This window comes from Nomascus leucogenys, chromosome 5, assembly GCF_006542625.1.
Source record: "Nomascus leucogenys isolate Asia chromosome 5, Asia_NLE_v1, whole genome shotgun sequence".
Lineage (NCBI taxonomy): Eukaryota > Metazoa > Chordata > Mammalia > Primates > Hylobatidae > Nomascus > Nomascus leucogenys.
Genome location: NC_044385.1, coordinates 56,535,129 through 56,557,343, shown reverse-complemented (window position 1 = coordinate 56,557,343; position 22,215 = coordinate 56,535,129). Strand labels below are relative to the sequence as shown.

At 53.0% G+C, this 22,215-nt stretch overlaps 1 protein-coding gene across 3 annotated transcripts; it reads right to left on the bottom strand.

Annotated features, from left to right (window-relative positions):
* Positions 1-1,127: 1,127 nt before the first annotated feature.
* On the bottom strand, positions 1,128-22,173 carry ETNK2 (ethanolamine kinase 2). Of its 3 annotated transcripts, XM_030813182.1 has the most exons (8): positions 21,643-22,173; positions 19,751-20,010; positions 16,692-16,814; positions 11,394-11,536; positions 10,112-10,195; positions 7,129-7,274; positions 4,543-4,616; positions 1,128-2,320 (listed from the first exon to the last, which is right to left on the bottom strand). In XM_030813182.1, exons 1-8 carry the CDS (start codon positions 21,898-21,900, stop codon positions 2,248-2,250), a joined length of 1,161 nt encoding a protein of 386 aa, XP_030669042.1. In that variant the 5' UTR covers positions 21,901-22,173; the 3' UTR covers positions 1,128-2,247. The 3 variants fall into 3 exon arrangements, with proteins under 3 accessions (XP_030669042.1, XP_030669041.1, XP_030669043.1); XM_030813181.1 differs by lacking the exon at positions 4,543-4,616; XM_030813183.1 differs by lacking the exon at positions 1,128-2,320 and having other exon boundaries at positions 4,551-4,722.
* Positions 22,174-22,215: the final 42 nt, after the last annotated feature.

Here is a 22,215-nt window from a genome sequence, read left to right as displayed (position 1 = left end):
GATGATGCCTGCTGTTAATTCCTTCCCATATAGATGGTGGCCAGGGCCTTAGGGGTACAGGACAATACCCGGGGCGGGCTCTGTCCCAGCCATTCCCTGCTCACCACTGCAACACTTGTCTCCAGCGCAACAGCATCAAGACCCAGGAGGCTGGAAACAAAGCTGGCTTCACAGTGTTAATTCTGCTCTCAATTCCAGAGGTGGCTCGGAGAGGAACAAGGAGCGGGGACACTGCTATTTAATCCAGACAGGTAGTGTCTGTGACCACCTGACCCCACAGGTGACCCCAGGGGGCCCCTACCTGTCCAGCCCTGGCACCATCCCTATGCCTGGGCACCTCTTTCACCCGTGTCCCCCAATTGGCACCCCCCGAGGCTGCTGCCCATGGAGGGCCTGGCTATGCTGGATCACCATGACCTTGAAGGCTCCAGCTGCAGGTGCCAGCTCCAGTGGTTGCCATGGCACCAGGGTGCTTTTTGCAGGCAAAAGCCAAACAACCAGAGTCCACCTGGCAGGCTGCTGCCGCTGTTGCCTCTGCTGCCCCTAAGGGCACTGGGCATTTACTGGCACGGGGGCAGTGGAGCAGCTGCTGCCTGGTGCACAGCCTGGGAAGTATAGCCGGAGTGACTGGGCTCCTAGGAGGGGTGCCCCCTTCTCATCTTTGAGTTTCTGCTCTTCCTTCTGGTCTTCTGAAAAAGTGATGGATTGGTTCCAGAAATCACTCCTGCCTGTTCTCAGGCAGAGCAGCCCCTTCCCCACCCCACTGACAGCTGGGAGCCAGACATGACCGAGGAAGATGTCCTGAGCACTTCTATTTAGAATGTCACTGGTTCATCTCCTGGGTCAGCCGAAGCCCTTGTAATCCACAGCCTAGTTCCCTCTCAGCAGCGCTTTACCGGGTTTAACTGGCAGGTTCTACTAAGAGAGTCAAAGGCACAGAAGCTGAGTGAAATAGGGGGCCCTGCCCAGAGCCTTCGGAGCTAGGTGCACAGGAGGATGTGTGCAGGTGGCTACCTTGACTTCAGCATGAAGCCCAGGTGGAGGGGGAATATCAGGAGGGGTTACAGCACCCCTCAGCCCCCACGCAGGGGGTCAGTTCCTCACCATTGTCACTCAAGACACAGCAGTCCGGAAATGAGCATTTTAATGCAGAAAGAAAACCATGATAATTTACAAATGAATCACTTTCTGGGTCACAGCCAGGAAGGCTCCAGGAGCTGTGAGGGCAGAAAGGAGGTGGAGGCTGTTGAGTGTCCGGGCAACCAGCTTAGTCAGCACCTTTCTGATGGGATCCTGCCCAGGCTCTCCCACGCTGGGCCCTGGGGGGCCCTGGCCCCTACCCCATCCTCTTGGCTCCCACTAGTCATTCCAGATAGGAAGACCTCGGGTCAGCTTCAGGACATAAAGTAGAGCTGGAGAGACATCCCTGGAAGGAGGGCCTGAGGGCCAGGGAGGGAACAAGGCAGGAGACTGCTGGTTCTGGTTTTGGCCACCTCACCCTTGGCCACGTCCCCTCTGGCTAAGCCACAGCACAAAGCAGAGCCAGGCTCTGGAGGCCCAGGGCCTCACCACTACCTCTCCTGTCCCCCCAGCAGGGGGACAAAACAAGCACAGGAGAGCACATTGGGGAGCATGTTTCCTCGGGCTGAGGTTTGATTGGATCTGGTTTGGAGAAGGTGAGGGATCTCAGAGGAGGTGGCTGCTGGGGAAGATGTCGTGCTCAATTCTTGGCCCCCACCCGTCACCAAGATAGGTACATCCATGTGTCAAGAGTTGGTGTGATGCTGGTTTGGAGCTCAGCACCTCCCACGTGGGGCATGCAGGGAGAGACGGACTGGAGGCTCAGGGCACTGGAGGTAGAAAGGAGCCCTCGCCGCCTCCTTCCCCAGGCCAGGAAGGGGTAAACACACATATAAGGCAGCCCCAATTCCAGCAGGGCCTGAGGCTGGGAATGATGTGTTTCCCAGGGGTGGTTATGGTCTAGGACCTGGCTGCAGGCACTTCCTCCCAAGCCTGGTGGGGTGAAGGGGACCCCCAGAAGGGGGTCCTATCAGCCCCTCCAGACAGGAGAATGAGGTCTTCAGTGGCAACCACTGGGGTCTGGCAGCAGGGACAGAGCCTTCTCCCTGGACACCCACCTGTCCCCTCTCCCACCTTGTCCAAGGGTGTGGACCCCAGAGTGCAGAATTGAGCTCTGCAGAACAGGTCTGGCCAGACAGATGGGTAGGGGAGGGATGGGGTGGCTGGTCACTTTGGCATCTCCAAGGCTGACACTTGAGGCTTCACCTTGAAGTACTGGTTGAATCGGATCACTGCGTACCTGTGGGGAAGACAGCAGGAAGCTGGGTGTGAGGAAGAAAGCCAGGTGGGCCCTGCTGGGGGTGCCCACACCATGGGGAAAGTTTCTCAGTGGCTCTAGGCCTATCTAACTCTGAGCAGATCAACCCCAACCCAGAATGATGAGTATTATTATTTCTTCTGCTTCTTTTTAAAATTTTTAATATTTACTTGAGACAAGGTCTGGATCTGTCACCCAGGCTGGAGTGCAATGGCATGATCTTGGTTCACTGCAACCTCTGCCTCCCGGGCTCTGATGATCCTCCTACTCAGCCTCCAGAATAGCTGGGATTATAGGTGCATGCCACCACACCTGGCTAATTTTTGTATTTTTTGTAGAGACAGGGTTTCACCATGTTGCCCAGGCTAATCTCGAACTCCCGAGCTCAAGCAATCCGCCTGCCATGGCCTCCCAAAGTACTGGGATTACAGGCATGAGCCATCGCGCCCAGCCTATTTTTTTTTTTGACTTCAACTACATTTTTTTTCTTCTTAGATCAGACTAGAGAAACCCTTCCACAAACATGCTTGTTTGGAGTTTCGTTTTTACAGTTCTATATTGTTAAGTATATTCATATTGCTGTGCAAATGAATATCTACAACTTTTTCCTTTTGGACAACCGAAACTAGACCTATTAAGCAATACTCCCCATTGCTCCCTCTCCTCACCCCCCGGCAACAGTTCTACTTGGTTTCTATGGATTTGACTACTTTAGTTATCTCTTATAGAACCATATTTGTCTTTTTGTGACTGGCTTATTTAGTGTAATGTCCTCAAGATTCATCCATGTTGTAGCAAGTGACAAGATTTCCTTCGTTTTTAAGGCTGAGTAATGTTCTATTGTAGGTATAGACCATATTTTATTCATTGATTCATCTGTTGACAGACATCTGGGTTTCTTCCATCTCTTGGCTACTGTGCCAGGAATAATGTTGCCATGAACATAGGTATATAAATAAATATTTCTTTGAGAGTTTGCTTTCAATTATTTTGGCTACCCACCAAGAAGTGAGATTGCTGGATCATACGGTAGTTACATTTTTAATTTTTGAGGAGCCACCCTACTGTTTTCCATAGTAGCTCACCATTTTACATTCCCACTAATGGTGCAGAAAGGTTCCAATTCCTGCACATCCTTACCAACAATTATTATTTTCTGTTTTTTAATAGCAGCCATCCTAATGGGTGTGAAGTGACATCTCACCATGCTTTGCTATTTAATTTAATTTAATTTAATTTAATTAATTTTAAGACAGAGTCTCACTGTGTTGCCTAGGCTGGAGTGCAGTGGTGCTATCTTCACTCACTGCAAGCTCCGCCTCCTGGGTTCACGCCATTCTCCTGCCTCAGCCTCCAAAGTAGCTGGGACTACAGGTGCCCGCCACCACGCCCGGCTAATTTTTTGTGTTTTTAGTAGAGATGGGGTTTCACTGTGTTAGCCAGGATGGTCTTGATCTCCTGACCTCATGATCCACCCACCTCAGCCTCCCAAAGTGCTGGGATTACAGGTGTGAGCCACCGCGCCCGGCCTCACCATGCTTTTCATTTGCATTTCTCTAATAGTTGTGAACACTTTGAAACCAGGGTAGTGATTCCCTTTCAGCTGAAGATGGGTGAGGAGGAGAAGGGCAAGGCCCTGGACCAGAATGAAGGAAGAAATGATTCCTGGCCTTAGGGACATAGGAACCTCACAGGACGGGGACTCCCTGAATCATCGATATGCAAGCAGCGGCTAGCTACTGAAGGAGTAGCTGGGTCTGTCGCCCAACCAGAAGGCAGCATGGTAAACCCTTAATCACTGCATGGCTTCAGCAAGTCACTTCTGCTCTCTGGACCTCTGTCCTCTCTGCTGTAAAATGAGGGTAGGACCTACAATCGTTCAGACTGATTTTCAACGATTCCTTCCACCACCATCCACCACCAGGCTCCGTGGATAGGTGTGCTGGAAGCAGGGTGGGGAGTGGAGTAGGCAGTAGGATTTGGTGGGGACTAGCACACCTCCTACAAGGAACAGGGAGGATGTGACACTTCTCTTTTCAGAGTGGTACTTTCCTGGCATCCCCTGGGGATAGCGGCCCCGCTGGAGATGGGCAGAGCAGGGGAGCGGACTCTGGGCATTCTGCCTGGGCTGTCCTTTGCCCACACCCTGGGCTCAACCAAGGCTCTCCCTTTTCTCCACGTCCCACCGTCACCCTCACACTCACCTGAGGAAATCAAAGTCGATGGTGGAGTACTGGTTCTGGATGAGGGCCCAGAGAGCCCAGAAGAAGTGAGACGCCTGGAAACAGACCAGAGAGGGTCAGCCTGGCAATCTCCCCATGCCTGTTTCCGACTCTACAGCACTGGAGGGATGCAGTCATTGTGGAAGACACACAGCTAGGACCCTGGAAGAGATGTGGTGGGGTCTCCCTAGCACAAGCTGGGGAAATTCTGGAGGCCAAGTCACTGCACAGCATTTGGAGCCTCCACTCCTGCTAGAGAAAGGTGGGCAGAGCCAGTTCTACCAAGGCCCTAATGTTTACCAACCCTAAGGCAGGTGGTCAGCAGTGAGGAATTCTGGGGGGTTCCCACAACCTAAGCAGGACCCACACTCCACCTCTGGTCTCTTCCCTACCCAGGGAAATCTCTTGGAGTCTTCAAGGCCAAGGTGGGATCCAGGCCAAGATGAACCTCTAAGCCAGAGGTTAGGCTTAATGGCCAGTGGGGGGCTGGTGCCCCTCAGGAAGGTGCAGGGAAGGAAGAGTGATGGGCAGCAGTGCCCTGGCCACATGTCTGCTGGAAGATGCCTACACTAACCTCCTCCACTCCTTTTCCTCTCTCCTGCTGGGAGGCTGGTTGGGTTGGAAAATGAACCTAGATATGGAAACAAGAATCCCCCAAGTCTGGGCATTTGCTAAGCATCCAACTGTGCTCTCCTTGTGGCTAGAGGTACCCACCAGGCCCAGGTCACCTCAGGCTCAAGAAGCCAGGGATTGGATGGGAGGAGGGTGAGGATCAAAAAACTACCTGTCACACACTATGCTTATTACCTGGGTGATGAAACAATCTGTACACCAACCCTGGTGACAGGCAGGTTACCTATATAATAAACCTGCATGTGTACCTCTGAATCTAAAATAAAAGTAAAAAAAATAAAATAAAATAAAGCCAGGAAGCTGTGGTTCCCGTCTACCCCTGAACAAACACGAGTGATGCCATCACTTTCCCACGTGAGTTCCCCAACCCTTGTGGCTCTCCCATCCCATTCCCACCCCATCCCAGAGTCCTCTTCACTCCGGGGTTGGCTACAAAGTACCTCCCTCCACTTTATTTCCTTTCCATTCCTTAAAAGGGGCATCGATAAGCTAGCACGTATGAATGATCACTAAAATACTTAGCAAGAGGAAGGCTTGTTCTTAAGGTCTTAAAGTCTTAAGACTGAGGGGGAAGAGCCTAACGTAGACTCAGTTTTGTGCCAGTGAGGAAAACAGAATAGGGAATCCGAAATTACAGAAAAGTAAAGATTGTATTTAGCTCTCTTCTGTACTGTGAAATTCAAGGCAGCTGACTTGTCTTCTTACTTATGCAAGTTGACATTAGCAATCCCTGGGCACACACCAGTGGAGACCTGGCATGAACCAGGTATCTTGGATAAGGGGCATTCAAAATTGAGAACTGACAGCACAGTCATTTGAGCAGGAAGAGCCTGTTGGGAAAAGCTTACTTAGAGTTCTGAGTCGGTGGAGGTAGTTACAAAGAAAGATTAGAGCTTGATATTCTGTATCTTCTCTAAAGGTTAAAAAAAAATATATATATATATATATACACACACACACATAGCCAGGCATGGTAGCTCATACCTATAACCTTAGGTACTCAGGAGGCTGAGGTGGGAGGATCATTTGAGGCCAGGAGTTAGAGACCAGCTCGGGCAACATACAATACCCTATCTCTACAAAAAGTTTTAAAAAATTAGCCAGGCGTGGTGGCACACACCTGTAATCCTAGCTACTCAGGAGGCTGAGGTGGGAGGATCGCTTGAGCCTGGGAGTTTAAGGCTGCAGTGAGCTATGATTGTGTCACTGTGCTCCAGCCTGGATGACAGAGTGGGACCCTGTCTCAAAAAAAGTATATATATTATATGCCAGGTGCGGTAGTTCACTCCTATAATCCCAATACTTTGGGAGGCAGAGGTGGGCGAATCACCTGAGGTCAGGAGTTCAAGACGAGCCTGGCCAACATTGTGAAACCCCGTCTCTACTAAAAATACAAAAAAACTAGCTGGGTGTGGTGGTACATGCCTGTAATCCCAGCTACTTGGGAGGCTGAGGGCAGGAAAATGGCTTGAACCTGAGAGGCGGAGGTTGCAGTGAGCCAAGATAGCGCCATTGCACTCCAGCCTGGGCAACAAGAGTGAGACTCTGCCTCCAAGAAAAAAAAGTATATATACATATATATGGATGAATTTAACTGCAGCATGAAGGGCTGAGGTTAGGCAGTAGAAAGAACTACTTATTCAAACAAGGGAATTGCTAACACAGGAAACTAGGATATTTCTTGGAACTATTTCTCTAGAAAGGAGAGAGCCTAGACTTGGTGGGGCTTGGGGAGCAGGGAACAGGGCATCACGTATTAAGGGCTGCCTAAGACGGCTCTTCCCAGGCTTCACCTCTAGGGTGGGGTCAGGAGCCCGGGATGGGTGTCCCAGGCTCTCACCTGACCCTGGGCTCTGGGAAGGAGGCTAGGTGGGTCACCAGTCCCTCCTGCTGACTCCTCCTTTCCTGCCCCAGCCCTAGTCACAAGGCACTCACCAGGGCAAACTTGTTGACTTGCACGTAGAGCCTTTGCACCTCCCTGGGGGTCACCGCCATCCCCTTTTGTGCCTGCAGGTAGTAGTGCAGCCACTGCAGCTGGGTCTCCCGCGCCGGGTACAGGCAGTAATCCACCTCATTCACGCCTGATGGGGAGGCAGGCCAGACAAAGTTGCTCAGAGATGGGCCCACCTAGGGTCTCCTCAAGCTCAGTAGGTGTTCCCTTCTCCCCTCAAACTCCCATCTCCTTTGACCTGTGGGGCTGTGCCCAAGGAGGCGGCCCTGAGAAGGCAGCTTCTTTGATTACTAAACTCAGCTAGTGTGGGGTCTACCCCATCCCAGCTAGGATCACTGCTTCTGTGGGATTGAGGAAAGCAGAGAGAGGTAGACTGGCTAAGGGGCAAGACACTGTCCTGGGAGTGACAGGAACCCCTCGAGACAGCACCACTGTCTCTCCCAACCCCTGCACAAAAATGACGGTGCACAGGAGGCCCTCAGTTAAGAGCACTGGATAAGCATTACTAGCCCTAGGTCTTATGCTAACCTTGTTAGCCTTAAGGGAACTCTTTTTTATCACTGGCCGAAATTTCTTCATTTATCAAATGAGGGAGCCGGACTTCATGTAGGGATATCAAACATGGCTTCCTGGTGTTAAGCTGGCTACTTAAAAACATCACCTGGAGAGCACCCCTACCCCAGTCCAGTTCCCCAGATGGCTCTGATGTGTAGCCAGGCTGGGAACCCATGGATCAGATGGCTCTGGTTTCTTCCAGCCCCACCATAGCCCTCCAGCTGCCAGCCCAGTACCACCAGCCTCATCCTGGGCATGGTAGAAGAAACCACAGCTTCAGAGCTGGTACAGAAAGAAATGGTTTAAGACAGGAGGACCAGGACTGGGCCACCTTCTCTAGGGTTCCCTCCTTCCTCTTCTTCTTGTCCTTCTGAAGCTTCCTTCCTTTATATCCCTGGAGAAACATACGCAGTCTCCTGAGGCTCCAGGAGCGTGGCTAGAAAAGAATCTCCTGGAACAGATGTAGAAACGGAGGCCCAGAGAGGAGAAGAAATGCACCCAAGGTCATATGGTGGTTAGAGGCAGAGTCAGGGCTGAACTCATCTCCCAATGCCCAGAACTGTGTCTTCCTCACTCCTGCGCACCCATGAGGCCCCTCTCCCTAGGTCTGGATCTCCCCAGCTCTCTTCCTTCCCCCAGGCTACGTTCTTCCTCCTCCATTCTCAACTTGGGGTCAGGCTGCAATCTACCCCTTTGGAGAAATTCCAGTTGGACTTTGCTCTGTGCTGTGGGCAAGGAGGACTTAAAATGCTTAGGAATTATCCCATGTGGGAAGGCCAGTGGGCCTGGCAGCCAAGCATTCCCAGACCCAGGGCCCTGCCGGTGCCAGCCTCTGCTCCATGCCACACCCTGAGGCTCAGCTGCTCTGCCCAGCAGAGGCTCCATCACCCCGGGGGTTCCTAGGTGTACTCTCAGGTACAATCATTGCTCGACAGATTGATCACCTGGGGTTCCAGAAGGAACACAATTGGCCTGATGGGGCTGGAGATGGGGCTTTCCAGTTGGCCTGGGCATGCCTCTCTATCCTGAGCCACAGGGCCTGGCCCCATCATGTGAACACATTACTGTGCTAGTCTGGGGACAGCTCTCCAGCCCCAGTGTCCAGCTCCGTCCATGTGAGTTGCCTCCTCGGTCCCATCTAATTAAGCCCTCAAGCTGGAAAAACCTGCCCTGCTTCCTCTACACAAATGGTTCCATTGTGCATACTATGCCTTCATAGAACACCTGCCTACCCCTAGGAATCACCCCCCTATCCTGCCTCTTCCATCCCCACTCCTGGAAAGCTTCCCAGTCTAATCACAGCAGCAAACACCAATACAATGCTTAGTATGTGTCATACATATGTGTGTGTGTGTGTGTGTGTGTGTGTGTCTCATATCAGCGCTATGAGATGGGTACTATCATCATCTCCATTTTATAGGGGCACAGAGAGGGTAAATACACTGCCCAAGGGTCACACAACCAGTAAGCAGCAAAGCCAGAAACTGAACTTAGGGAGTCAAATTACACAGCAGATACTTAGATTCTACTTAGATGATTCTCATCAGGCCACCAGGCAAACAGCCACTTGTAGCTTGTTCTGCTTATCTCCATGTAAGGCCCCCATGTACAATTGCGCTGGTTGTACTGGGTATAAAGGAGCTTGGACAAAGGAGTGGAGGCTGAAGTCATCCTGTGCTATGCCAGCCAAGCTGCAGCAATCGTCTAAGCTGTGTCTATCCGGAGGAAGGGGTCTTTTTCTAATTCATGTACCAAGCTGAGTATCTTCAGGGATCCTACGGAGGTCACATTTTCCTAATTTGTACCAAAGTCCCATATGGGCTAGGAGAGGTCTGCTCTGTGTATGTGAGTCCTGCTTCCTCCAATGAGACTTGGTACTCTCTAAAAGCAGGCTGTGCCTTAACCCCTTAAGCTGTGATATTTTGGAGGACAAGAGCTATCTAGCCTCTACCCTCCAAGTACAGAATCACCTCTGGCCCTCCCCATACCCTGGCCCTGGTCCCCATCCTAAAGAGGGTGCTTTGAATATTGGTCAAATATAGTCCTGTATTGCCTAATGACAGGAATACCTTCTAAGAAACGCACCATCGGGTGACTTTGTGTGATCATGAGTGTACTTACACAAACCTAGATGGGATAGCCTAGTACACACCTAGGCTGCATGGTATAGCCTATTGCTCCTGGGCTACAAACCTGTACAGTATGTTACTGTACTGAATACTGTAGGTAACTGTAACACAATGCTAAGTATTTATGTATCTAAACATATCTAAACATAGAAAAGTTTCAGTAAAAATATGGTACCTATTACCGTAAATATACAGTAATCTCATAGGACCACCATCTACATGTGGTCAGTCACTGACTGAAACACCGCTACAAAGCACATGACTATAGAAATGCCCCTCTCACCTGCAAACTCATTGAAATGGTTGCCAATGTCAAAAGCTTGGTAGTTGTAGCCAGCATATTCATAGTCAATGAACCGCACGTGACCTGTGAAGTAGAGGAGAGTCGATGAGAGTTGGCCCAGGAGATCTGGCAACAGAGCCTGGTCAAGCTTCTGCAGACCTCTGGGATGCACCCACTGAGTGATGCCAGCCTCTGCAGCAACCCTGCCCAACCCTATCGCTGCAGCAGTCTTCTAAGCTACTTGCATCCATCCATCCATCCATCCATCTATCCATCCATCCATCCATCCATCCATCTGCCCTTCCCAGCTCCCAGTGCCCCTCTCACACAGCTGGATCTTCAGGCTCTCCTCATCTAAAGACAGCTGTCCTCAGCATGGCTAAGGATCAGGAATAAAGCTAAGTATTAATACGCCCTGGGGTGATGCCCTCATCAGCAACACCAGGAGGTGTTTGTTTTCTCTCTCTTTCTTGGTACAGATTTTTGTTTGTTTGTTTTTGTCTTTTTTTTGAGACAGAGTCTCGCTCTGTCGCCCAGGCTGGAGTACAGCGGCATGATCTTGGCTCACTGCAACCTCTGCCTCCCTGGTTCAAGCGATTCTCCTGCCTCAGCCTCCTGAGTAGCTAGGATTACAGGCGCACACCACCATGCCAAGCTAATTTTTGTATTTTTAGTAGAGACGGGGTTTCGCCATGTTGGCCAGGCTGGTCTTGAACTCCTGACCTCATGATCCACCTGCCTTAGCCTCCCAAAGTGCTGGGATTACAGGCATGAGCCACCACACCTGGCCAGACTTCTTTTTTTTTTTTTAATAGGGTCTTGCTCTGCTGCCCAGGCTGGAGTGTAGTGGCTCCATCATGGCGCACTGCAACCTCCGCCTCGCAGGCTCAGGTGATCCTCCTGCCTCAGCCTCCCGAGGAGCTAGGACTATAGGCGTGTACCACCATACCAGGAAAAGTTTTGTGTATTTTTTTGTAGAGACAGGATCTCACCACACTGCCTGGGCTGGTCTTGAATTCCTGGGCTTAAGCAATCCACATGCCTTGGCCTCCCAAACTGCTGGGATTATAGGCATGAGCCACTGTGCCTGGCCCTTGGCACAGACTTTTCAAAGTGGGAATTTTTTATTTCCTTTCACCCTTCCCTCCTACAAATTAACTTAAGACCTAAATCCAGGTCTAACTTTTGCTTGTCCAAGTGCCAGCTGGAAGAACAGCTCCATGAAGCCAGCTAACCAACCAACCAAAACCCTGCTGCTGCCCCGGGGCCAGAGAAGCCATACCTTTGGTGCTGTCATAGATGATATTCTTGCAGAGCAGGTCATTGTGACAAAACACCACAGGGGACTCCAGCTGGGACAGATGCTCCTTCAGCCAGGCCAGCTCCCGTTCCAACACCTCTACCTTAGGGACATCTGCAGAAAGGCTGGGCAGTGGCAAAAAAGGTAGCCAGTGAAGGGAGGGCTGATAGACAGGCAGGTGCTTGGCCTCAAGAGCCCTGAGTTCGAGCCTCATCACTCCCTCTGTCTTACTGCAGGGGGCCTTGGAAAAATGGCCAATCTCTTAGAACCTCACTTTTATCATCTATAAAATGGCACTGAGGTGTCCTGTCCTTCTGACTCCTCTGGTTATGCTAGGAAGCTGATAAAGACATGGGCATAAAAGCATGAGGCAGGGCATAAAAGTCACTGACTGAGGGCATCCCTGCTACTTTGTGAAAGGGACAGGAGGGTAAGGAAGGAGACACAGGGAAAGAACAAGGCAGGTGAGAACGCGTGTCCAGACTTGGGGATTCCAGACTAAGAGGAAACAAGGGCAACGGGAGCAGTGGGGAGAGATGCAAAACAGACCTGATCTTAGGATGCTGGGAAAACTCCCTAGGAGGAGGTACAGCTCCCTAAGTCGAGCTGACTCGCACAAAGTTCCTCCCTGGGAGGAAGAGTAGTGCCCTGACAGGGAGCTGGAGCAATGGAGCTCTCTTGAGGAGGCAGAGATATGTCCTGGTATGCCCTCGCTCTCACCCCAGCAGCTGACCACGTCACAGGTAGAAGGGATCAGAGAGACGGTCTGGTCTAACCTCTCGTCTCACAAACAGACCATCGGCTCACATGAGAAAGCAAACCAAGAGCTTCTTTAGCTCACTCCTACACTGTCAAAGGAATATTAAAGCCTTCAATGAGAGCTTGCTTGCTTTGTGGCTCCCCAGTGACTCGTCCCTTCTACCTTGAATTATGAGTAGTGTTCCCTTGTCCCAGACCCCTGCCAGATCATGCAAGTGCAACCTGGGGGCATGAACAAAGATGCATGGGTCCACCTCTCCTGCTGCCCCACCCCCATCCCAAGCACTCAGCAGCCATTTCTGCTGAAAGAAACACATGTTGAGGAATGAAGAAATCAGCCAATCAATCAAGTTATCAGAGGCCATGTGGAAGTCTGATGAGTGTCCGCTGTGCTCACGTGCTCTGAACTTTGGTCCCCAGGAGGCACACAGGTCTGTGTACACTGAAAAGGCCAAACGCTTATCACAGTCCTTAAAAACCTAGAACCACCAATGGGCAGAGGGGAGGAGGCTGCGCTTTTATCTCCATTCCTGTGTCACCTGTTTGTGTATCTCTGTCCGGGGTAGCAAGAGCACATAGAGAAGGATGAGAATGAGAACGGCCCTCTCTCACCTTCCCACAGGACAGACCCATCACTCCCTCACCCAGCCCAGGGGCCAGAACATGAGAAAGAGTATTCAGCGACTGAGGCACTCCTCTGCCCCCTCTGGAGAAGGAAAAGAGGACAGGGTCCCTTCCAGGCTTTGAGAAGGTCAAAGCTCAAGAAGATCTGAGGTTATCTAGTCCAGCCCCATGGGGAAACTGAGGCTTAAGGAAGGAAAGAGGCTCCCTCCCAGCCTCCAGATATCTCTTGCACTGCTGGATCCTTTACTTCTTCATCTAAGGAAAGCAGTTCTCGGCCCATCCAAGGATCCAAATCGAATGGAGTCTCCTAATTGCCCTGGGTGCCCCTCAGAGGCTCTGCAAAGGCCTCTCTGAGTCCAGGGAGTCTGCTGGGAGAGGTGATATGGGGGAGGCCTCCCCCATGCTTCCTGGAGTTTATCTGTGCCGACAGGTCTGCGTAAGATGTGTTTCAGTCCTGGCTCTCCTTAAGAAGCTACCTTTTAAGATTCTTTTTTTTTTTTCTTGGACCGAGACCACCAAAAGAGAAGAATTAGGAGGGTTCCTTTGGTTTGCTCAGGTCCCGGCCTGAAAAACATGGCTCTGACATCCAAGATGCCTGCTGCTCTGTCCCTGACCTCAGTCTGAACCGCACCCTGCCCACCCCAAGGCCACGCAGATGGTTACTGTGGGAACAATCCCGGCCTTCTATCTCCCCGGGGCCTCCCTCCCTGCTCTGCTTCCCTCCCCTGAGCACTTGAAACGTCGCCAGCTTTGCTACCTTCAGTCCCGCCACCAAGGGGCTCTTTCAAGGCTGTGGGATCGGCAGAAGAGTAACCACCACCACATTCCAGAAACACTGCCCAGGAGAAACTGCTCCTCCTGCTCCTCCACCCCAGGGCCAGCAGGAGGGGAAGGAAGGGGCTGGAGGTCTCTGCAGGGAAGCCTTGGGGTTCCTCCTGATATCAGGACTGCTGCCTGGCCAGTTTCTACTCTGCTGTCAAGATCTGGACAGGCCAGAGTACTTTCTCCCCACAGGGCTCTTTCTAAGCATTTGAGCTCACTGGTTTCACACTTTGCCCTCCCACCAACCCACCCACCAGTATCTCCCTGTGATGCCCCAACCCAGTTATCCATCCCATGTTCTCCCAGCCACTCTGGACACATCCACGTCACCTTAGGGCTTAGGCAGCTTAGGGCATGGATCCAACACCAAGGCTACTAAATCTATTTCCACAGGTCTCCAACACATCCTATTCTCCATCCACCACCTCAAGTTACCCTAGGGCAATGTTCCTCAATCACTTGCCTCAGAATCACCTGGGATGCCTATCAAACTGTAGCTTCCTGGCCAGGCGCAGTGGCTTACACCTGTAATCCCAGCACTTTAAGAGGCCGTGGCAGGCAGATCACTTGAGGCCAGGAGTTCGAGACCAGCCTGGCCAACATGGCGAAACCCTGTCCCTACTAAAAATACAAAAATTAGCCGGGCGTGGTGGTGGGCACCGATAATCCCAGCTACTTGGGAGGCTGAGGCAGAAGAATCACTTGAACCTGGGAGGCAGAGGTTGTGGTGAGCTGAGATTATGCCACTGGACTCCAGCCTGGGCAACAGAGTGAGAATCCATCTCAAAAAAAGATAAAAAAAAGCCATTTCCTAGGGGGCAAATGCAAGACCTCTCAATTGATCTCCAAAGTTGGGCACTTCAGGGGAATCTTATGCTCAAAGTTTGGGAATCCTAGTCCTAGATCTTGTTCACTTAATTACATCACTCCCAACTAGTCTTCCTACCTCAAATCCACCCTCCCCCACCAATCTGTCCCTTATGATGCTAGAGGACTCTCTTCTTAAAGCCCAGTCGTGGTCAGGTTACTGACCTGAATCTCTGACTCAAACATCTTCGTGACTTCCCACTACTTGCTAAATTAAATCTTGGCTACTTAGCCTGACATTTAAGGCCCCTTACCACCTAGCTCCAACTCTGTAGTCCACCCCTGCCCCCAAACCCTGCCCAGGTCCTCCCAAAGATCTGCTCCACCCAACCTCATCTACTCATCACTCAGGAGCAAACCCTGCTTCAGCCATCTCCTCCAGTTGGAGTAGCCTCCCTGCTTATTTCTGCCATGCCACCTCTGCCAAGACAACTTTCCCTGGTTCTTCCACCCCCAGCATACATTACACACCCTGCCTTATTTTGCAGCTGTGCATGGGCATGTCCTGTGTACCTAGATGGCTCCTAAGCTCTTTGAGGGCAGGGCCAGTGTCACATTCATTTTTAAATTCTTTTAAATCCCAGTCAATCAATGTCTGTGAAAAGAAGGATTGAATAATTCAGGGTTATTAGGCAATAACTGGAGCTCTAGGTACTTATCTCGTCTAAATGATTGCTCATCATTTTTCTGCTTTTGGGCAGTCAGGCAGCTTAGGGCATGGATCATCCCCCTAAAGAGGCTCAAAGAAGTTAAGCAACTTGGTTTGTCCAAGGTTCAAAGGTGTGACAAGAGCAAAGGGATTGGGCCAGCTCTTCTCCAGGGATTACTCCCTCCCAGTAAGGTTACCCCCAAGGTCACACAGTGACAGCACAGTCAAAGGAACCTGCAGTATCAAGGATTATATCTGAGCACCAGAAGCCTGGCTCTAGCTGCTAAGCTGCCACTGATGAGCGACCTTGGGCAGGTTCCATCCCTTCCCTGGGCCTCGGTTTTCCACCTGTCAAATAAGAGCTGTGGGCTGAAGGGTTGGAAGGACCTGTTCTCTATGAACTGTTCTAGCCCTGAGGGAAAAGGAGGTCCTTGTCCCAAAGAGAATATTTGACATACAAGGTCTGAACATGGTCAAAGAGAGGGCAGGCCTGGGCCACCTTGGACAAATAGTCCCAAAGCAGTGCTTGATAAGCATGGCATGGGATGATGCAGATAAAGTCATGCATGTGTGTGACAGAGACATACTCAAAATGGGGATAGAGTTAATTATTATCTTGTCATCTTGGAAGAGGGAAGACACACCCTTCACCTCAAACGTCTTCTGCACCCTATCCCCGTGAACATTTGGAACACGGGTGATGGCCAAACCCAGCAGGGAGCGTGAAGGAATCAGAGACTCACTACTGCCTTTTTTTGGAGGAGGGAAGGCAAGACACCATGCTTTCCTCCAGGCCTGCATCCTTTCCTCGGCACTCAGGGTGTGTTGGGGAGTCAGGCATCTAAAGGCTTGGAGGACTCTCAGGTTGCTGGTGAGAGTGCTTAAGGGAAAACTCAGGGAACCCTGTCTTATCGGGGAAAGGCAATGTCAGGATGGGTGGTCTATCTCTTTTCCTGGGAAGAGCAGTGAGGGAAGCAGCAAGCTGTCAGTCAGAGCAAGGTGGGGCAGGGTCCCCAAAGGCACATGGGGACAAGAGGGGTCTTGGGAAGTAGCAGGAACCTTGATGTCCCCAAGGTCTTGTCAGCTGATGAGTTGAGTTCTTCTGACTGACGCTAAACTCAGTCCCACCTCATTCTGAGGGCCCTGCCCTGCTCATGGTTCAGAAGGTGGGGCAGGTGGAAAGAGCCCTGGGCTGGGAAATAGAAGCCCTGCCTCTTACAAGCCCCATAACACTGGGCCAAGCTCAGTCTCTGAGCTTCAGCATCCTCTAAGTAAAATGGGGAAATGTCCCCAACCCTGGTCCCTGCCACAATCAGAGAGTGAAGGAGAAATGAGCACATGGGTATAAAACTGCCCATCTAAGCTCCTTCGTCAGTGGGTCCAACTCTGCTTGGAGACAGAGGCTTAGCAACTAGGACTGAAGGGACTGCAGGAGAAACTCCCCAGCCTCCTCCCCAAGACCTGAGCCCTTAAACCTCCTAGCAGGGTGGGCTGGAGCCAAAAGGATGGAGAAGGGAGATCATATGAAGGCAGCCTTGGACCCTCCCAGATCTTTGTACCTGGGGTTGATCTCGTTCTTCACAAGCGTGAAATAATTGTACATCTTGTGCCAGAGGGTGGGCTTGGGCAGGCTGCCGTTGGCGTGGATAGTATGAATCTTTGCCATTTCTAAGGCGATTAACCTACAGCAGGGAACAGGAAGAGCAGAGCATCAGTGCTGGGACATTGCCTTCCCCACTCATTCCCTCCTGGCCAGATAGGGGCCCTCCAGGCCCACCAGGGCACTAGCCAGAGGGCCAAGGATGGGATGATTGCAAGTCCCTTAGGAGCACAGGTCCTGCAGAAGGAAGGTCTCAGCAGAAGAGAGGAAAATGAATTGAGACCTTAGCCTGGTTGCTCCCTTTCCAGTGCCAGGCTGGGGCTGCCTCAGGGAGCAGAAGGGGAGAGCAGTGGGGCTGTTGGTCACAGGTCAGTGGCCTTGTCCTACCCCAGTGTACCCATAGCAACTCCTGAGAACAGAGGGGCACCTGGGGATGGGGGCGGGGCTGGCCCTCCTCTCTCCAGACTCTGACCCATCCTCTCAGGGGACATGAACATAGGTCACTTTGCACCAAGAGATCAGGGGGTGGTGATGCCAGGCAGGGAAGAAATACCCGCCTCTTATCAGTCTGGCCAAGGTGGGGAGGGAAACACGTTGGCTCAGGGCAGCCCCTTCCTCTGCTATAGGGAGTTGATGCTGGCGGCTGGGTGCCAAGGACACAAAACAAGCCAGCGTTCTCTTTTCAAGTTCTCCTGTGGACATTATCCAAGGTCTCAGGAGAGGAGTGGGTGGTAGGGAAGGTTGCTGGGAGAAGGTGGGGGTGAATGGAAGACTGACCGGTCAGAGAAGGAGGGCCTTGATAAACACCCCATCGCCCGAGGCCCTGTGTCCCAGCTGGGCCCTCCCAGTCCTCTTCCAGTCTTCCCTTCTGCTGTCCCACCCCGCAACCGTCTGCTAAGACTCCAACATTCAGCTTCCTTCCAACATACAGCCTCTGCCTGTTGCTCGAACGACAATCACTGGGAAAGACAACAAAGGCATTGGCTGTTTGAAACCTTGTTACCAAGCTGTTCAAGGGACATCCTCTCTCTTGCCAGGCCCTGGGAAGAGGCAGGCCATACCCTACTGGGATAACAGAGCAGTTTTGGGGTTCCTCTGGAAGTCCCCAAGGCTCCCACCTCCTAAAGGGTGGAGGAGACAAGGGGCGTGGCAGCAACCTCATGGGTGAGGGAGGAAGGCTGTGCTTTCTTTCAGAGGCGAGAGGCCCTGGGGCAGAAGGGAACCCACCAGGGTTTGGGCAAGGCAGGGAAACAGACCTGAGACTCAGGCCTTCCCTTCCCAAAGGAAGATTCTGAACAGAGCATGAACAGAGCGTTTTCTTGAATATCAATAGGGCTGTTGTCTGGAATAGCAATGAAAGTAACCTCAACACTCAGCATTTTCATGCTGCAAAGCCTCAGCAGGCCGAGGTTGGGGGTGGGGTTCAAGCGAACATGTAGAGGGTGGCTCCTGGAGGCCTTCCCCATAGACATTCACCTTCACCCAGAGGGATGACGGTCTATCCTGGGAAAATCATCAAGGAAGGGCCTACCTCCTACACCTATCCCAATTTCGGGCTCTCCCCCAGATGTCACGTTCTTCTTCTTATGGAACCTAAATCCACCTTCAATCTTCTTGACAATGGTAATTGTTTGCGTGAGAGGATGAGTGACAGCATCAGATACACAGAGATGGAGGGATCCTGGGAGTGGTGACGACCTGACAATATCTGAGCTTATATGCACCAGACTGAGGGAGAGCTGGGGGGAGTGCAGTGGCAGAAGTCAGGACAGGGTCCCTTGCACCCTGCTCTGACTTCACATCTCCAGTCTGGGTCCTTTTGGGACTGTTCAGCTGGAGCCTGCAAACACCCGTGCATAGGTCTGTATGCCTCTCACACCCTCAAGACACACACCACACACACACACACACTGCTACAATACACAACTCAAATATCCCGCCTGACCAGCCGCTTATGAGCATGGGGGTGGAAGAGCTCTCAGATCCTCTTCTTCTAAGTCCCTGCAGAAGGCATGCACAAACAGAGCCAGGTGCATTTGGGGTTAAGTGGGTGGCAGGTGAAGAAGCAAAGAAGCTTCTTGCTCTACCCCCAGGTGGGCTTGTTTCCCCTCAGTATGCAAGGCCTCCTTCCCCTTGGATTAGCCTGGGCAGATGCCAAGGCTCCTAGGCAGACCCCTGTGCCACTGTCCCAGTGTCAGGAGTAAACCTCAGCCTGCCTTGGGCCTCACTCAAGTCTGAGTGCCCTCCATGTGGGTCATGACATTGGAGAGAGGAAGGAGGACACTGCTTGCCATCCTTGTTCTGGCACAGAGGAGAGGGAGATGCTAGGGGTCCTTCTTTGGTCCTCCCTCTTTCCAGGCTCCACAGCATTCCCAGGGCTTGAAGGAAAAGTCCAGTTCCTGGGCCCTACACATCCAAGCATTTACTGGGAGGGGCTCCCCAGGAGCCACAGGTTCCTGTGAGCCTTTGAAAGGAGGCCTTGACAGTTCCCCAAACCTGGGTTCCCACTTCGTCAGGGAGCCGGGAAGGAGCTCAGACTGGCAGAAGAGATAGCATCTCCCTGGGCTGGTAAAACCATGCTTACCCTGGATAGGGCCCATTTTCCTTGACAAACAGAGACAGAGGTAGCAAACCCTGAGTGCCCTGGGGATGTGGCTCAGATTTCATTTCTAAGGCTCTGAGATGTTTCCAGGTCAGACTTGGAGTGGGCAGAGGTTTGAGGCATGATGCCAGGAAGCAGATCTCTGCTGCACTTAGGGAACCAGGTCCTCTGCTCCCATGTTCATCACAATTCTTCCTTTCCTCCCCCAGAACTCATCCTTCTAGCAGGCACCACTTAAAATCTATAGAAAGCGATAGCCCCTCTCTGCAGAGCAATGCATATAAACATGCATTTTTCATGCAATTTCAGGGAACTCACAGATCTTACAACTCTCCACCATGGACCCCACATGCCAAGGATTTCCAAGCCCAAGGCCTGAAGAATAGTAGAGACAGAGGCCCTGGCACCCTCCTCACCTGAAAAGCCGGGGCTCACGGATGTGCTCAGGCCCCAGGGCCACACCCTGCATGTACTCATAGCACAGCCCATTCTGGAAGGTGCAGTAGAGTTTGGGGGCACAGCTGTGTGCTCGCAGCAGCTGGAAGTTTCTGACCTCATTCTCCCGGTCCACCAGCAGCTCCGTCCGCTCCCCATACACCCGGACCAGCACGCAGTCCTGCATGTCCTCCTCCACGTAGCAGGCCACCAGCTTGTTGGTGATGCCATCCGTGAAGCGCTAGCATGGGGAGAGGACAGTGCGTGGGTGGGTGGGTGGGGCAGGATCTCTCTGGTCTCTCTCCTGGGCTCTGTAGCTCCAGCAGGAGGTGCTCATTTGAATGCTGAGCACAACCACCCCAAGCCCCCAGTGCTTTAGCCCAGTCACTCATGCTCCACTCTATCCCCAACCTTGGGGGTCTCCAGTCTCTATAGAGTTCAAGAAAAAAATGGTAGCTTGGGTTCAGCTCCCAAACACTCCTGGGTCTGCCTCTAGTGAATGGGATTTGGCAGTGGAGAAATTTCCACACTACTTGGGAGGTAGACGCCTCCTCCTGCTCCTTACCCTCCATCCCAGTACAGAAAGAAACAGCATGGACCAGACTGTGGCAGGGGAGGGCTGGGAGTTGCCCAGAACACTATGTCCTGACCAGCTGCCTCTCACCTTGTGCCAGGCAGTGGGCTCTGCTCTACCCCTTGCCCCATCCAGTGGCAGACGTACAAGGAGGGTACTGAGGTTGGCACCCATCCCAGGACTTTAGTGGCCAGAGGTCCATACCGGAAGAGACAGGAGACAACCGGGCTGCGAGCAAGGTTCTCTGGGCAGCAGGGTGATAAGGAGAAAAGAACCATGGAATTTATGGGGCACAATGTGACAGAGCTGGGAGGGCCTTAGAGGTCATCTGAACCAATTCTAGGTAGGGAAACTGAGGCAGGAGAGGTGAGGGACTGGCAGATAGCACGTTAGATCAGTGCTGGAATTAACCTCAGGCCTGCTTGATGCCTTGACAGTCTTATACCAAACTGGGCCTTTTATTTTGAAAACGCTACTCCATCCCCAGGGCGGGTTCTGTCAGCCTCCACACTTGGTTTAGAATCTCCCCACAACTTTGCCCCCACCCCACCCCAGAATGCCTGTCTGCATGGAGCCACTACCATTCCAGCACAAGCTACAAGCGCCCCACTCGGCACCTTCCTCCACAGGCAGCCTACAGCGGGGCTGGAGGTAGTCAGCTGGGAAGTTAGCCTAAGGCTCAGTGAGTGGCTCTGCCCACAGGTGTGTCCTGGGACCTGTGTCCAGCAGGGGCTGGGGAAGATGGCCTGTGTGGGGGTGCTGAGCCCGAGCCTGCAGCGATGGTGAGGAGCTGAGTGCTAGCTGGAATTCCACAGGGTGGCACGTGGGACCCATAGGGGCAGCTCAGAGCATGGAGGATTTGCTCCCACCATGGGGTGGAAAAGGGGCAGCAATGTATGCGTGTATGGCTGCGGGTCGTGGGGGGGGGGTCTCTTAAAAGTTCCCGCCTCCTCAGGTTTCAGAGCTGGCTGGGTACTCGCTTCTGGTCAGCGAGGGGCACCAGCACGCAGCGACAGGGGGTGCGGCCCGCACACGCAGCATGCCGACAGTGGGCAGGTGGCCATCCAGCGTGCCTAAGAGCCCCGGGAGGAGGGGGGCGTGTGCAGGGCCGAGGGAGGTGTGAGTCTAGTTTTGGTAGGGACGAAATCAATCCGTACACAAACCACGTTCCAAACCTTTCTTGCGCAGCAGCCGCGCACCCCTGGGACCGACACCCGGAAGGATGCGAGGACGGCGTCCCCGCATCCCCCTGGCAGCCCTGGCAGGACCCCATCCTCGGCCCCGCGCCCACTCCGCTACCTTGGTCCGAACTTGCTCGGGTTTCCAATGCGGCCGCAGCTCCTGGATGAGGCGCAGGGCCCCGGGAAGGATGTCGTCCGGGTCCACGGAAATGCCGAAGTACGCGACGGCGGCGGCCCTCGGGGGGCCCGGCGGCTCCCGGCAGCCTGCGCTGGCCGCCGCCTTCTCCTCCATGCCCCATGAGCACTGCGGGCAAGGCGTGTGCCTACTCAGGTGAAAGGACGCGCGCGGCGGAGGGGCCGAAGGGGGCACAGCCATTCCCAGCAGCCCCACCCCCTCGGAGCCGCGGCAGACGCTAGCCCCGGCGGGGGGGCCCGGCGAGGGAGTGGGAGTGGTAGAGGAGGGGCCAGGGGAAGTCCATGACTCAGGCGCGAGCTGCCCGCTTCGATCGCCGGCTCGCGGCCCGCCGCCCACCGCCGACCCCGGAGCGCCGCGGCCCGCCGCGATTGTGACATCACTGGCGGCGGCCCGCGGGAACGCCCCCGGCCCGCCCCCGCCCCGGCCCGCGGGCCGCTGGGGAGCTCAGCCAGCCACAGCCGGCAGCTGCGGTCGCCGCTACCTGGAGCGCGGGGT

Excerpts from the sequence above, each read along its gene's own strand:
- ETNK2 (XM_030813181.1), bottom strand. The coding sequence starts at position 21,900 with ATGGCTGTGCCCCCTTCGGCCCCTCCGCCGCGCGCGTCCTTTCACCTG. Across the intron at positions 10,196-11,393 it reads CATCTATGACAGCACCAAAG|GTCACGTGCGGTTCATTGAC; the intron begins GTATGGCTTCTC and ends TCTACTTCACAG. Across the intron at positions 7,275-10,111 it reads CCATTTCAATGAGTTTGCAG|GCGTGAATGAGGTGGATTAC; the intron begins GTGAGAGGGGCA and ends CCTCCCCATCAG.